This window comes from Ursus maritimus, unplaced genomic scaffold (assembly GCF_017311325.1).
Source record: "Ursus maritimus isolate PB19 unplaced genomic scaffold, ASM1731132v1 scaffold_23, whole genome shotgun sequence".
Lineage (NCBI taxonomy): Eukaryota > Metazoa > Chordata > Mammalia > Carnivora > Ursidae > Ursus > Ursus maritimus.
The window spans coordinates 33,376,922-33,393,472 of NW_024424786.1; the positions used below are offsets into that span (position 1 = coordinate 33,376,922).

At 35.2% G+C, this 16,551-nt stretch overlaps 2 protein-coding genes across 2 annotated transcripts; both read left to right on the forward strand.

The window, feature by feature from the left end:
- Positions 1 to 1,385: 1,385 nt before the first annotated feature.
- Positions 1,386 to 2,327, forward strand: LOC103666224 (olfactory receptor 8K3-like). Its single transcript, XM_008694240.1, has one exon. It carries the CDS (start codon positions 1,386 to 1,388, stop codon positions 2,325 to 2,327), a length of 942 nt encoding a protein of 313 aa, XP_008692462.1.
- A 7,314-nt stretch (positions 2,328 to 9,641) lies between these two features.
- On the forward strand, positions 9,642 to 13,590 carry LOC103666225 (olfactory receptor 8K3-like). The gene is made up of 2 exons (XM_040638759.1): positions 9,642 to 10,785; positions 13,386 to 13,590. Exons 1-2 carry the CDS (start codon positions 9,857 to 9,859, stop codon positions 13,588 to 13,590), a joined length of 1,134 nt encoding a protein of 377 aa, XP_040494693.1. The 5' UTR covers positions 9,642 to 9,856.
- The last annotated feature ends 2,961 nt before the right edge of the window (positions 13,591 to 16,551 follow it).

Here is a 16,551-nt window from a genome sequence, read left to right on the forward strand (position 1 = left end):
CAGTGGGGTTCTCAATTTTTCACTCTGAAATAGTTAGTAAAAAAATATGGACAATTTCTTTTTCCATGAAATTTTGGGACACCTGCCTTTAAAAACAATCTGAAGGAGAAAGGAGTTGGAAAAGTAAAGATCGACAAAGTGAAATCTTTAAATAAAATGTATTAACAGAAAACATTTCATGTATACTTGATGGAAGATGAAATAAAGGTGTAAGAATAGTATTCAAATTAAAATATGGTAAATGTACTTCATTTCTCTCAATACCATGTCGAGTTTGTGTTATCTGGATCAAATAAGCATTTGTCCTGTCCATGTACATTTAAAAAGATAAAATTTAAGTACTTTAAATCATGCTGCATCTCTTTTCCCTTGTTCCCTTTTACTCTGTCTTTCATTCTTGCACTTCATGCAATATTATTTGCCAGCCTTTAAGACATTTGAGATAGTATCCCCTACTTTGGAGTGATATTTCTCTTTGTTGGATAAGTGTATTTATGGCTGTATGCTGGATGATTTTAGATAATACATTAACAAATACAGTCTAATTTTTACTTGTCTTAGAATGTGGCAGAAAGTATAACTACAACATTAAACACAGCATTTCAGATAATTAGTACTAAGGTCAGAGCAAATGTGAGAATGTAGTGAATTCCTTTTTATATTGAATAACTTGTAGATGCAGGCCTTACTTGGTGTGCAACGTATCAAAAATCAGAAACTGAAAAAAATCCACATATAAGAGCTAAATATTCAGGTACACTATTCTAGAGAAAATAAAATTTATTTATGTGCATTAGAGTAGGCATGTTGGGGATGTCTGCAAGATTGCTAAATTATTATGTCAACATAAAAAAATTAAACAATATTTAAAACTCATAAAAGCATAGTGAAATGATAACAAAATTTAATAAACAAAATGGGTAATGGACTGGGAATACCATTAGATATGGAGAGTTCTAATGAAAAATGGAAATCAAAGTCTATTCAATGAGTGAATCATGGTTTACATGGAGATTGGAAGTAAAGTTGCAAGGGCAAGAAGCAGAGGGTTATTATTTTTATTATAATTCCTTCTAAAGTATGATATATTTAAGCAATTATATGTATTTTAAGGGAACAGCATTTTAAAATATATCAAAATTCCAAGCCAGCGTCTGGCACAAAAAATAAAATGGCTACCATGTACCGTAGGTTGTAACACTTTTTAAATTTGGTTTGAGGTTCAGTGATGGAGATGAGACTTATTTTAACTTAACCCATCTAAAACATTAGATTTATCTTATCCATAATGACTTTGCCTCCTGAAATGTCAGCAGATGTTGTCTCCTGAAACCCAATGACTCTTGTGATGGTTGTTCCCACAGCAATTTTCCTTAACGGCCTGGATGAACAAACAAAATCTAACAATGCTAACAGAGTTCATCCTAATGGGACTCGCAGACCGTCCTGAGCTGCAGGCTCCCTTCTTCGGGCTCTTTCTCATCATCTACACAGTCTCAGTGGTGGGCAACCTGGGCATGATCACCCTCACCAAGGTGGACTCCAGGCTCCAAACACCCATGTACTTCTTCCTCAGACACCTGGCTTTCATTGATCTTGGTTATTCATCAGCTGTGGGACCCAAAATGCTGGTAAATTTTGTAGCTAATCAAAACACAATCCCCTATAACTGGTGTGCTACACAGCTGGCTTTCTTCATCTTGTTCATCATCAGTGAGCTTTTCGTTCTGTCGGCAATGGCCTATGACCGCTATGTGGCCATCTGTAACCCTCTGCTCTACACGATTGTTATGTCACAAAGGGTGTGCTGGGTGCTGGTAACAGTCCCCTATCTCTACAGTGCCTTTCTTTCTCTGACAACCACCATAAAGATTTTTATGTCATCCTTCTGTGGCCATAATGTCATTAGACATTTTTACTGTGACAGTCTTCCCTTGTTAACTTTGCTATGCTCAAGCTCACGTGATATTGAGTTGATCATACTGATCTTTTCAGCATTCAATTTGGTTTCCTCCCTTATGATAGTGCTTATGTCCTACATCCTGATCTTAATGGCCATCCTCAGGATGAATTCTGCAGAGGGCAGGCACAAGGCCTTCTCCACCTGTGGATCCCACCTGACGGTAGTCGTCGTGTTATACACAACACTATTCTTCATGTACGTGCAGCCCAAATCCAGTCATTCCTTTGATACTGATAAAATTGCCTCTGCGTTTTACACTTTGATCATCCCCATGCTGAATCCCGTGATCTACAGCTTGAGGAACAAAGAGGTAAAAGGTGCCCTGCATAGACTATGGGAAAATTGGCAGAAACTGCCTATGTAGAATTCAATATAGACTGTGTATACAATAAATTATGTTATAGACTACTGTTTATTATATGACATAGGCCTTTGAGAGGAGTAATATGTAAAAGCCATGGGCAACTAGAAATGTTTTTCCTGTTTTCAACTTATAGGTATTCCCGTAGTGATCATCTTCCTGGTATCAATTTTTATTTGTCCTTAAGTGTGACTGTAAGGGACTGGAGTCCAGACTTCTTTTCTCACATTTCCAATACTTATGTTACAATCTAAGGGAAGTCTGTTCTAATACATCTGCCATTAAATAATTTTTAAAGTCTTCCTAGTATCTTTCATTGAATGTATTTTGTGGACTAGGCACCATTTTAAGACTAGTGCCCATCACATTGGTACACTGATATAAGATAGCATATTGGGTTTTTTTGTGTGTGCTGGGCATATATACATCAATAAATAATCAACCATATCTGTCTTAATGACACTTTAACTGTATCTCCTTTGGTGGGTGGCATTTCAGATTTGTAATGTTATGATATATGAACATGTATATGCATGGGAAAACAGAGAACAAAGTTTGATTATTTTCAAGTGTCATAAATATGTACACTAAAAATTCCAAAGACTTTGCACTGAAACATTAGAAATAATAAGTGAATTTTGCAAGATTAGTGGACATGGTATCAGCATATTAAAGATCAGTTATTTTGCTATCCACCAACAAAAATAGGTAAAATTGAAATTTTAAACTATCAATTATACTAGATAATATCTATATAATACTTAGGGAAAAATCTAATGAACAATTTGCGTGATTTCATTGCTAGACACAACAACAAACATTACTGAGTTATTGAAGGAGAGATCAATGTTAATATACCAGGTCATTGGTTGGAAGATACAAACGTGATGAGGCCAGTTCTCCCTAAATTTTCCTGTAGATTTAATGCAGTAGCAATCAAAATTCCAATAGTATTTTTTAATTCTTTTTGTTTGTTTTTTTATCATTTTTTAAAATTTTTTATTATGTTATGTTAGTCACCATACAGTACATCCTTAGTTTTTGATGTAGTGTTCCATGATTCATTGTTTGCGAGTATTTTTTAATTCTTAAGTTGATACCAAAAGTTATGCAGAAATGCAAAGGATTCGCTATAGCCAGGGCAATATCTTAGAGGAAGAAAGATTTCAGAGGACTTCCAATAACAGATATCAATTCCTTCAATGAAGTGAGATTATTTTTTTTTAAATACGTCATTAGGGCACATATTTACAGAGATCAAGAATATAAAAATGAAGTCCAAAATAGACCCACATGTGTAATTCCACTTGTTTTAAAACAAAAACCCTACTGCAATATAGTGGGGAAAATCGGTTTTCTCAGTAAATCAACCTCGTTCAATTAGGTTCCTATATAAAACATGAATCTTGGTCATTTATACACTACATGTAAATATTAATTGAGATGTGTTATGAATGAGAATGTGAAAGCTGAAACCAAAAGGTTTGTTAAAGTGAAATATTTTCATGACTTGGGATCAACAAAGATTCCTTAAGCAGGATGCATAATAATAATAATAATAATAATAATAATAATAATAATAGAGAAATAATACTCTCTACAATGAAAATTTGTATTAATGAAAAAACACCACAAGAACTTGAAAAAATCCAGAGGGACCACATTTGAAATACACACACCCTTCCAAAGTAATTTGTAAAACAAAATGAAACAAAACAAAACAACAAACTGCCTAACTCCTAGAATGAAGATGATCAAGAAAGTCAATTTATTGGGAGGGAAAAAATAAGGTGGGGGCAGGGGCAGAACACCTCAAGGAACACTTCACAAAAGAAGATATCAAAACAGCCAAAAGTACATAAATGTGTTCCAAAAATTGAACAATTTTTTAGATAAATGTAAGTGAAGACTATATACTGTGATATCATTACACACTCACCAGAATAGCTAAAATTCAAAGTTTGTTTGAACAATAATTCAAAGTATAGGTAAGAATGTGGAACACTATAATTCTTTTACTTGTATCAGGGAGAGTACATTGCTATAAAAACTTAGGAAAAATAAGGGAATAATTACTAAAGTTTAATATGCGTATATTCTATGATGCAGTGATTCCATTCCTGTGTAATTATGTCCACTGGAGAATAAGTAATAGAATGTTTGTGGCAGATGTAATCATCATAGGTGTTAAAGGCTTATCAAGGGTAGAATGGTTGAATATGTGATAGCATATTCAAAATATATATTCTACACAGCCATTTTTATTTTTTGATGAATGTTATAATTAAATACATAGGGAAATATATAACTTATTAGAAATAATAAGTGAATTTAGCAAATTTGCTGGATACAAATAAATTTAGTAAAATCAACTTTATTTTCACATGCCACCCACAATGATTAGAAAATAAAATTGAAGGAAAGGTAACATTTATGAAACCATTAAAAAAAGAAACTTAATTTTGGAATAAATCTAATAAAAAATTCCTAAGGTCTCAGTAATAATATGTACAAAACTTTAATAAGACATTTATAAAAGATAAATCAATAAAAATGTATACCAAACATGTCCATGGAATGGAAGACTTACTATTGTGACAATGTGCAATATCTTTCAATATTCAATATTTCAATATAATCTCAACAGGAATCCTTTCTTCTTCTGCCCTCCCTCCCTCCTTCCTTCCTCCTTCCATCTTTACCCTTTCCTTTTAGAACTTCAGAAGCCAATTGTAAAATTTTGTTTGTTTGGTTTTCTCTTTTAGTGGGCATCTCCCTTGCCTGGTATTTTACTTTTCAACTTTAAATCATATTCATTTTATACCCATCAGATAGGTAGCCATTCAGCATCCTTTTTTTTTTAATTTAAATTCAATTTAATTAACATATAGTGTATTATTAGTTTCAGGGATAGAGTTTAGTGATTCATCAGTTGTATATAACACCCAGTGCTCATTCCAGCAATTGCCCTCCTTAATGCCCATCACCCAGTTCAACCCTCACTTTATTTCCAATAGTTAAGAGTCTCTTACAGTTTATCTCCCTTTCCTTCCCTTCTCCTATGTTCATCTGTTTTGTTTCTTAAATTCCCCATATGAGTGAAATCATGCAATATTTGTCTTTCTCTGACTGACTTATTTCACTTAGCATAATACCTTCTAGTTCCATCCACGTCATTGCCAATGGCAAGATTTCATTCTTTTTGATGGCTGAGTAATATATATATCATCTTCTTTATCCACTATCTGTCGATGGACATCTGGGCTCTTACCATATTTTGGCGATTGTGGACATTGCTGCTATAAACATTGGGTGCAGGTGCCCCTTCAGATCACTATGTTTGTATCCTTTGGATAAATGCCTGATAGTCCAATTGCTGGGTCATAGGGTAGCTCTATTTTTAACTTTTTGAGGAACCTCCATACTGTTTCCCAGAGTGGCTGCACCAGTTTGCATTCCCACCAACAGTGTAAGAGGGTTCCCCTTTTTCCATATCCTCGCCAACATCTGTTGTTTCCTGAGTTGTTAATTTTAACCATTTTGACTGGTGTGAGGTGGTATCTCATTGTCATTTTGATTTCTATTTCCCTAATGCCAGGTGATGTGGAACATTTTTTCTCCTGTCTGTGGCATTTGTATGTCTTCTTCAGAGAAATGTTTGTTCTTGTCTTCTGCCCATTTCTTGACTGGAGTTTTTGTTTTTGGGGTTGGGCAAAACAACATAAATAGGTGATGGGGATTAAGACAGCACTTGGGATGAGTCCTGGGTGTTGTATGGAAGTGTTGAATCATTATATTGTAGACCTAAAACTAATATTACACTGTATGTTAACTAACTGGAATTTTTAATTTCTAAAAGATTTTATTTGTTTATTTGAGAGAAAGAGAGTAGGGGGGAAGGGAGAAGAAGAGGGAGAATCTCGAGCAGACTCCCTGCTGATCATGGAGCCCAACCAAGAGCTAGATCTTAGGACCCTGAGATCATGACCTGACTTGAAACCAAGAGTCAGATGCTTAAACAACTGAGCCACCCAGGTGCCCCTAAATAACTGGAAGTTAAATAAGAAAGAAAGAAAGAAAGAAAGAAAGAAAGAAAGAAAGAAAGAAAGAAAGAAAGAAAGAAAGAAAGAAAGAAAAAGGCAAAATACCAAAAATATCAAAGGTAATCTTGAAGAAAGAGAATAAAGTTGCAAGAGTTGTAATCCCAGATATCATGAGCTATTATAAAGCTATGGTAATTAAGAAAACATTTTCTTGTGGACAGATAGACTAATTTATGGAATAGAATAGTAACTCCAGAAACAGACCCACAATATACTGTTGCCTAACTTAGGATAGAGACATCACTATTTCCCAAAAGAGAAAGAACAATCTTTTCAATAAGTGCTGTTAAATTATTTGTATATTTATTTGAGAAAAACTGAATCTGGACACCTATGCAGACCTTATCAGAATCGCTTCTACTTGATTTAAAGATCTAAATGTGAAATGCAAATAAACATTTTAGATGGAAACATAATGGGACGTCTTTGTGGATTAGAATATGTAAATTTTAAACAAAACACAGAAAACAATAATTTTGTAAGATTAAAATGATTCATTGAACTATTTTAAGAATTCCGTTCATTAAATTAATAACGTGGAAAGGAAAGTTTCATAGCAGGAGAGAATATTTTTATCAGACCTATGTAGTCAGACATACATAAATGAAAAAGGACTCATGCAAAATATAAAAATAACTCTTACGAATCAATAAATAGTTGACATGATATACAATACAAAGATGACAAAAGACATGAAAAAAATACCTTTGAAACCAAATTTATAAATACTTCTGAAACAAATGAAAAGGTGTTTGATTTCATTCAGTCCAAGGATAATGCCAACTAAACCACTTAGATACGCATACACACCATCTAGAAGGCCAGAAAGAAAGTGATGTAAAATACCAAATCCTGATGAGAATGTTGAGCAATTGTAAAACCGTGCACTGCTACTAGGAACGCACATTGATACAACCATTCTGGAAATGCATTTGGTAGTACTTATTAATGCTGAAAATGCATATCCTATGGCTCAGCTATTTCAGGGTAAGAAATATACAGAAATAGAAACATATTCAAGATTAAGTCAATCTTGCTGTAGACACAAAGAGTGTGGGAGTAGCCATCTTTAATTACCATTGTTAGGAGACTTCTGCGTTTCTCGGGATAATATTTTTTATAATCTGTAAATGATTCTCTTTTATAAATACATGATAAAATTCAATTTTTATTATTTCATAAGGATTCAGGATATGAAAAAGAAAACTTTATGTTTATCAAAACATGAGATGAAATAGAATGTTTGTAATATCACCAGTCATAAAACCTAAAAATTGAAAGCAGTTCTGATATTTAACAATAAATTAGTGAATAACTAATTTGTGATATATTCATAAAATGCAGTTGTATACAGACATGAGAATGAGCAATCTACAATGACCATAAGAGTATATTAACTGAAAGAACCCAGACACAAAAAAATAGTATATATAAGATTTCTTTTATATAAAGTAACATAAATGGTGAAAATAATTTATGCTGTTAAAAAACAGAATAACAGTTATCTGTGTGTGTGTGTGTACTTGCATGTGTGTCTATAAGGGGGGCAGTTCACTGTAGAAAGGAGAATGAAGGATCTTCTGGGGTCCTGATAATGTTTTATTCTATTTTTGCTATTGTCATTGCTGTTTAATCTGGATTCCAATTACACAATGTGTTACATTTGTTAAATTTATTTATGATGAATACATTTATCAATATGTATATTATACCTCAATAATAAGTTTAAAACACCACAAATAAGGGGAAAATGGCTACACATATATTATTTCCCCTTGTGAATTTTTAAAAGGATGCAATAAGCATCATTCAAACATTCCTACATTATGTCTTCAGCCATGAAATCCTAAAAAGCCATTGTATCAACAGGAGACAATTACGGGTTGGGAGAAAAATGAAAATACCTATCCTACAGATAGTGTTTTGATTCCAGATCTCTGGGTTAGAGTAGGAAGACTCAATCAAGAGATACTGTGTGGAGGGGTGCCTGGGTGGCACAGCGGTTAAGCGTCTGCCTTCAGCTCAGGGCGTGATCCCGGCGTTCTGGGATCGAGTCCCACATCAGGCTCCTCCGTTATGAGCCTGCTTCTTCCTCTCCCACTCCCCCTGCTTGTGTTCCCCCTCTCGCTGGCTGTCTCTATCTCTGTCAAATAAATAAATAAAATCTTTAAAAAAAAAAAAAAGAGATACTGTGTGGAAAGTTATCTACAGAACTTTATTTGTAGGGGGATGTAAAGATGCCCTGTATAATTAGCAGATATACCACGGTTCATTTTTAACCTCCAGGCTTAATTAACTTGTATTTTTTCTCCTGAGGGAGAGCCTAAAAGGCAAACAGATACACATAAATCCTTCTCACTGGGTTGTGTCAGGAACGCATGGGAGCACAGAGAGATGCCTCCTCAGACGTGAGTGGACTGCACCTGTCTCTGTGACTAACTCAGACCAGTGACTCTTCAGGACCCCATTAGGATCTGATACCTCCTTCAATGATTTAGCCACCTCCTTAACGATCTGCTTTGATAACCGAGGTTTCTGGGTAAATACAAGGTTGTAAACATCTTTATTATAGTTTTTGGTGAAAGCTAGACATTTGTTATGAGGCAGCAAGTTATAATTTTCCTTTTATAAATAAATAAATTACCATCCTAGGGGTGTCTGGGTGACTCGGTCCATAGGCATCTGCCTTCAGCTCAGATCATGATACCAGGGTCCTGGGATGGAGCCCCACATTGGGCTCCCTGCTCAGCAGGGAGTCTGCTTCTCCCTCTGCCTTTCCCCCCCGGCTTGTGCTCTCTCTCACTCTCTCAAATAAATAAATAAATAAAATATCTAAAAAAATAACCATTCTATGGGGTGTGAGGTGGTGTCTCGTAGTTTTGATCTGCATTTTTCTAATGACTAATGGTGTTGAACCTTTCTTCATGTGCTTATTGGCCATTTGTATATCTTCTGTGAGAAATGTCTGTTCAAGCCTTTAGCCTGTTTTCTAATTTGGGTTGTTTGGTTTTTTTGCTATTGAATTGAAGAATCTTTTATATATTCTATATAATAGAGCTTTACAGGATATGTGATTTGCAATCTCCTCCATTGTGTGGGTCATCTTTTCATTCTTTGGTAGTGTTCTCTGATACACAAAAGTTTGTCTGTTTTTCATTTTGTTTTTTTTTTTTTTTAATTTTGATTATGTCCATTTATCTATTTTTACTTTTGCTGTTTGTGCTTTTGGTGTCATATCTAAGAAAGCTGTAAGGAGTTCAGCTGGGAGAGAGAGAATTGAGCTGCCAGGTGTTGGAACAGCAAATGTAAAGCAACAGGCCATAAATGCAAGATTTCAGCCTTTATTCGCTTTCTACAATGGTCATCTTAGTCATATGTCAAGCAAGTTAATGATTATTTTTATATTTATTCCCAGTGTAGGTTTCCCAAATGGCCTGCACAGAGAAACACAACCTAACGAGATGGAAAGAATTCATTCTACTGGGAATCACAGGACCCCCTGAGCTTCAGGCTCCATTGTTTGGACTCTTCCTCACTGTTTACCTGGTCTCGGTGGTGGGTAACCTGAGCTTGATCATCCTCACCAAGATAGACTCTGGACTACAAACACCCATGTACTTCTTCCTCAGACACCTGGCTCTCACTGATCTGGGTTATTCAACAGCTGTGGGACCCAACATGCTGGTAAACTTTGCTGTAGATCGGCCTACCATCTCTTATAACTGGTGTGCTACCCAACTCACTTTCTTCAGTATGTTTATTACTAGTGAAATTTTCATTTTGTCAGCAATGGCCTATGACCGCTATGTGGCCATCTGTAACCCTCTGCTCTACACAGTCATCATGTCACATAGATTATGTCAGTTGCTGGTGGCAATCTCCTATCTATACAGCATCCTTTTGTCTTTGCTGACCATTATAAAAATTTTCCTTTCATCGTTTGGTGGCTATAATGTCATCAGACATTTCTACTGTGATAGTCTCCCATTGATAGCTTTGCTCTGCTCAGGCACACATGAAATTAAGTTGATAATTCTGATCTTTTCAGCTTTTAATTTGGTGTCATCTCTTCTGATAGTCCTTGTGTCTTACATTCTGATACTTGTTGCTGTGCTCAGGATGAACTCTACAGAGGGCAGGCACAAGGCTTTCTCCACCTGTGGATCCCATCTGACAGTGATAGTCATATTTTACGGTACTCTATTTTTTATGTATGTGCAGCCCAAATCGAGTCATTCATTTGATACTGATAAAATAGCCTCCTTATTCTACACTTTGGTTATCCCCATGCTGAATCCCATGATCTACAGCTTGAGGAACAAAGAGGTGAAAAATGCCCTGTATAGGGCCTGCAGAATGTTTGCAAATGTTCTATTTAAAATTCACTGTAGGATACACAAACAAATAACTATGTATTAGGCAATGTATATTATAATTAACTTTGCTGTAGTCTTGCTTCCAAGGGATGGGCAAGAATCAATGTTTGATAAGCATAGAAGTATAGAAAATTATTCATTATTTTCAAATTCAAATGAGGATAATCACCAACAGATTGTTTCATCTTTCTCACACTTCAGATACTAACCTAATTTAGTTTCAATTCCAGGTCTAGTGCCATTCCTACATGTTCTCGCACTACCCTATTTGTCTGTCTCTTCCACTAAACACTTCTTTTTATAAAACCTGGGAGTCTGTATATCCCTTTCACAACCTTATCTATAACTGTCTAGCATAGTAAAAGTCCCACATAAAGAAGGTACCTGATAGATATTATATGAATGGATTGATCAAGGAAATAAACATATATTATGAAGTTGAACAACCAAAATCCTTCCTTTATGGGGCTTACAGAAAATAGCGTAAGAAGTGGTCTGCACATTGTATGACACTGCATACTCCTTAAACTATATTGACTGAAATTATCTACAACCCATGTCTTAGAAGGTTTTTATATGAATTACAGGGCTCTGCTCAAAGGGAGCTATAGTGTAAAGCTTTGGACTTCACGTTGACAAGAATATCAAGTAACCCTTTAAAAAAAAATGGAGAAGTGGTCTGTACAGTGGGATGGATTGAAATGAGCAATATGAAAATGAGATCGAACAAGTAACTAGGATGGGGGTCACCTTTCAATTAAGGTTGTCAGGGAGCACTCTGCAAAGATGGCATTGAAACAAACACTTGAGGAGCTGAGTGAGTAGACTCTGGCTACCTAGTGGAAGTCTGTTCCACGGGGACAGAGCTGACATAGCAGCAGTTCTCCATGCCTCATGTGCTGAAGAACACCAGAGTCAAAGGTGGTGGGAGCGTAAACATGATTAGGAAATAAAAGAGACATAATGAACTTGTAACATAGAATTTGATCTTGTAGGGCTATATAGACCATTGTAAAACTTGCCTTGTATTCTGAATGATAATAAAGCTTTTGGAGGATTTTGAGCTAAGGAGTGGCTTGATCGATCTTTGATTAAGGGACAGCTATGATTGCTGTGGAAATAATGGATGGCAGACTCAAAGAATAGAAATTGAAAATTCTTAGGGATTAATCATGATACATTTGAGAGAGAATAGAGATTTAATCCAGGACAAGAACAGTCAGAAGATAGAAGTGATTAAATTCTTAACATATTTTTAAGAAAATCTCTATTTCTTCGCATTTATGTAGGGTATAAGAGGCATAAAAAGGGAAATAATTATTTAAGAAGAATGAAAAGACTAGTTCCAGGGCTCATCTTAAGATATGCTGAATACTGTTTTCTGCTTTCAATTAATATGGCCTTAACTTCCCATTAAAACAAGAAGAAGGAAAAAAAAGCACCAAACCAAACAAAAGCAGAGACAAGATATATGAAACAAGTTGTCACAACATTGAAATCAAGCAACAAAGTCTAGTTTCCCTGATGGATGAGGAACAAATGAGGTGAATCCTATGATTGATTGCTTTACCTGCCTGATGAGTTGAAAACACAAATCTGAGAGTCCAGTAAGACTATGGTAGCTCAATTTTGCAAGACATAGTGCCAACACTAGGAGAGCTGTACAGAGAACGAACACTGGATCTCTGCAGAAAGTCTTCCTCAATTATTGTGCAGATTAGTGATCAGTGCATGCAAGAGGAAACCATCCAGGTGAGAGAAAGAATCGTCTAAGAAGATGAAAGGCAACGGTTTCCGGAACTCAAACAGAGGTAGAAATTGTGCCAATGTATTGCAGAGGGAGTAGAAAACCTCATAGTTTATAGGGCTTTCGGTAGAGTACTCAAGGAGGTCTTCCTTCAGTAAGTGGAATAATTAGCCCTAAATTGCTTGCTGCTCTGGTCCCACCTAAGAAGTTATAAAAACAGTATCTGAAAGAATTAAACTATTTCCAAATAACTATATCCTAGAACAAAATTCAAGGAATATTTTTTAAATATAAATTAATCCAGTATCCATCAAGAAAGGTTCACAATAAATGAAAGACATTCTATAGTTATCAGGCATACAAAGAAGCAGGAATACATGATCTATAATGAATAGAATAGACAATCAATGGAAACTGATCAAGAACTTGCACATATGTTTGAAATAGCAAACAAGGGCAAAAAACTGTTATTGTATATCATATTTTCAAAAAGGTAACTAGAGACATGAAGGCATTAAAAAATGAATCTCAACTTCTAGAGATAAAAAGTACCATGTTCAAGGTGAAAGATAAATGGGATTGTATTTACAGCAGATTAGACATCACAGAAATAACGATTAGTGAGTCTATAGAGACAGCAATAAAAAGTATCAAAATGAAACACAGGGAGTGAAATGACCCAAAAACATAAAAAGAATTATAATAAACTGGGAGACAGTTTCAAGCAGCCAAGTATGCATACAACTGATTTCCCCAAAGAAAAATGTCATTAGAATTAATTGAAGAAAATACAGGTAAAAAATAATCAAACATGATAAAAATTAAAAGACCTCAGATTCAAGAAGATTAACAAACCCCCGATACAAGAAACACATAGACAACTACCTGAAGGCACCTCACCATCAAATTTCTCGAAGCCAGTGATAAATAAAACATTTAGCAGTGAAAAAGCAAAGACACTTTATATACAGAGGAATAAAGATAATGGATTTATCATCAGAAGCACTGCAAGTGAGAAGACAATGGAGCATCATCATTAAAATATTGAAACAAAATAACTGTCAACTGAGAATTTTGTACCCAGAAAGTATAGTGATAAAAAATGGATTAGTGGTTGACAGGGATTAAGGACAAAGGAAGGAGGGAAGGGAAGAGGGGTGGCTATGAAGGAATGGCATAAGTGACCCATGTAGCGATGGAATAAGCCTGTCTGTTGATTGTTATGCTGATTACACATGTGTACGTCTGATTAAAACTGTATAGGTATGAAGGTATATATGTGTGTGTATATATACTGTGTGTGTGTGTATGTATATATATATACACACGTATATAGTTCAGTGCAAACACAAAAATGATCACACACAAAAAAACTGGTGACCTGAATAGGCAGAGTATTGTACCAATATTAATTTCATGATTTCCATGGTACAATCTGTATTGTACGATATTGATGCAAGTTGTTACCACGAGTGGACACTAAGTGAGATGCAGGAGCTCTGTACTCCTTTGCTCCAGCTTCTTATAATTTTGTAACTTTTTCAAAATAAAAAGTTAAATTAAATCCAAGTCTGTCTGAGACATTATGGGGTAGGATGAGGTAGCATGGAAATATTACATGGAGAGATACATACATACATACATATGTTAAAACTTATCAAATTTTATACTTTATATATGTGCAGTGTATTATTTTCAATGATACCTACCTAAGTTGTTTCACTTCATTACTAACCATGCCAAGAGATCAAACCAAAACCAAGGGAAAAGTTGGTAATACAAGCATATTTTAACTATTATCCAGTTAAGAGGGGTGCTGGGGTAGCTGTTGGTTAAGTGACCAGCTCTTGATTTTAGATCAGGTCATGATCTCAGGGTTGTGAGATCAAGCCCTTTGTCAGGCTCTGCATTCAACATGGAGTCTGCTTGAGATTCTCTCTCTTCTTCTCCTCTGCCCCGTCCCTTGTTCCCTCACTCCCCCTAAATTAATTAATTAATTAAATCTTTTTTAAAAAGTAGTATTCAGTTAACAGGAGAGAACATAATTCAGGCACCTGTCATAGATGTGAAGACCCAAGAACCTCATCTATTTGTTGGTACAAGAGGATATTGGTACTGGTACAACCAATCTGGAATATTTAACAAAATTAAATGAATTGTTTTCTCTTTCCAAGTGATCATTGTGCTGTGTGGGTGTTTATGTGTGGTCATATGCATACATGTAGATGGATCTCTATGTATATCAACACACACACACACACACACACACACACACATCCAGAGACAGGTATGTGAAATGTGTACCATGGATAATTTTGTTTGCAACATATTTACATGGCGAGTCAAGGCTTTTCATGGAACTCTGTGTTGGACTAGCATTGATGATAACTGAGGTTGGAGACAAGCACATACCAAGAATAGATCCATAAAATTCATTATATATTGTTGACTGTAATGAAGAAAGAAGCAAAAAGAAATCACAACATGAGAACATCACAAATAGGTGATGTGAGGTAAAATGCAGCTACACAATTTATAGCAAAATAACATAGCAAAACATATGCATATAAAATATTATATATTTGCAGAATATATTGATCTTGTACTATATACATCAAGTACAGTAGAGCAGGTGACGATGGAGAAAAAAATAATTGGAATGGATATTAGGCATGATGGAAAAACAAGAAATATTGAGCTCTAATACAGACAAATAAAATAAAAAAGAAGACCTAAACAGACAAGGAGAAGTTACTGTGAAAAAAGAATGAGAAATAAGAGTAACTAATTTCATTCTCTATAGCCAAAAAAAAAAAAAAGGAAAGAAAAAAAAGAAAAGAAAAGAAAGAAAGAAAGAAAGAAAGAAAGAAAGAAAGAAAGAAAAAGAAAGGACACAGCACCTTATATACACAGTATCTTATTACTTTTAGTTCATTTAAATGTTTATTTTTTTAAGATTTTATTTATTTATTTGAGAGGGGTGTGGGTGGGAGGAGCAGAGGGAATGGGACAAGCAGACCCTGCAGGGCACGCCAGGCCATGGGGGACTCGATCTCAGGACCCTGAAATCATGACCTGATCTGAGACCAAGAGTTGGATGCTTAACTGACTGAACCACCCAGGGGCCCCTCATTTAATCATTGAATAATGCAATAAGACAGTGCTTGAGGGGCGCCTGGGTGGCACAGCGGTTAAGCGCCTGCCTTCGGCTCAGGGCGTGATCCCGGCGTTATGGGATCGAGCCCCGCATCAGGCTCTTCCGCTGTGAGCCTGCTTCTTCCTCTCCCACTCCCCCTGCTTGTGTTCCCTCTCTCGCTCGCTGTTTCTATCTCTGTCAAATAAATAAATAAAATCTTAAAAAAAAAAAAAAAGACAGTGCTTGAATATGACCCCCTGTGTCATCTGAGGCGTCCATTGTGTCATCCATCTAAGGAGACCGTTGTAGAACTGCAGGAATACTGGAAAGCTTGGTGTATAGATAACATAAATTAATCCATTTCCTATATGTTTGTTTTGGTTAAGGTACTTCAGAGGAATAAAACCTAAAGGAGTTTATATATATATATATATATATATATGCATATGTATGGATATATAATATTTTATATATGTAACATATTTTATACAATGTATTAATACATATATAATTATATATAATATATGATAATATAGGTTTGAGAGAGAGAGGGAGATATTTTAAGAAATTAACACATACGATTGTTGGGATTGGCAAGGCAAAATCTATGGAGTAGCCTAGGATTACAAGAGTTGGCACTGCAGTCTTGAGTACAAAAGGGGGGAACTAAGGTAGATTTTCTATATTTCAGTCAGAGCATAATTTGTTTGTCTTTGGGGGACCTCATCTTTTGTTCCATAAGGCTTTCAACTGATTGAATGAGGCCCACCTACATTCCAGAAGGTACATGGCTATACTCAAAGTCCATTAATTTGAATTTTAATCACATGTAAAAAATATCTTTATAACAACATCTGAACTAATT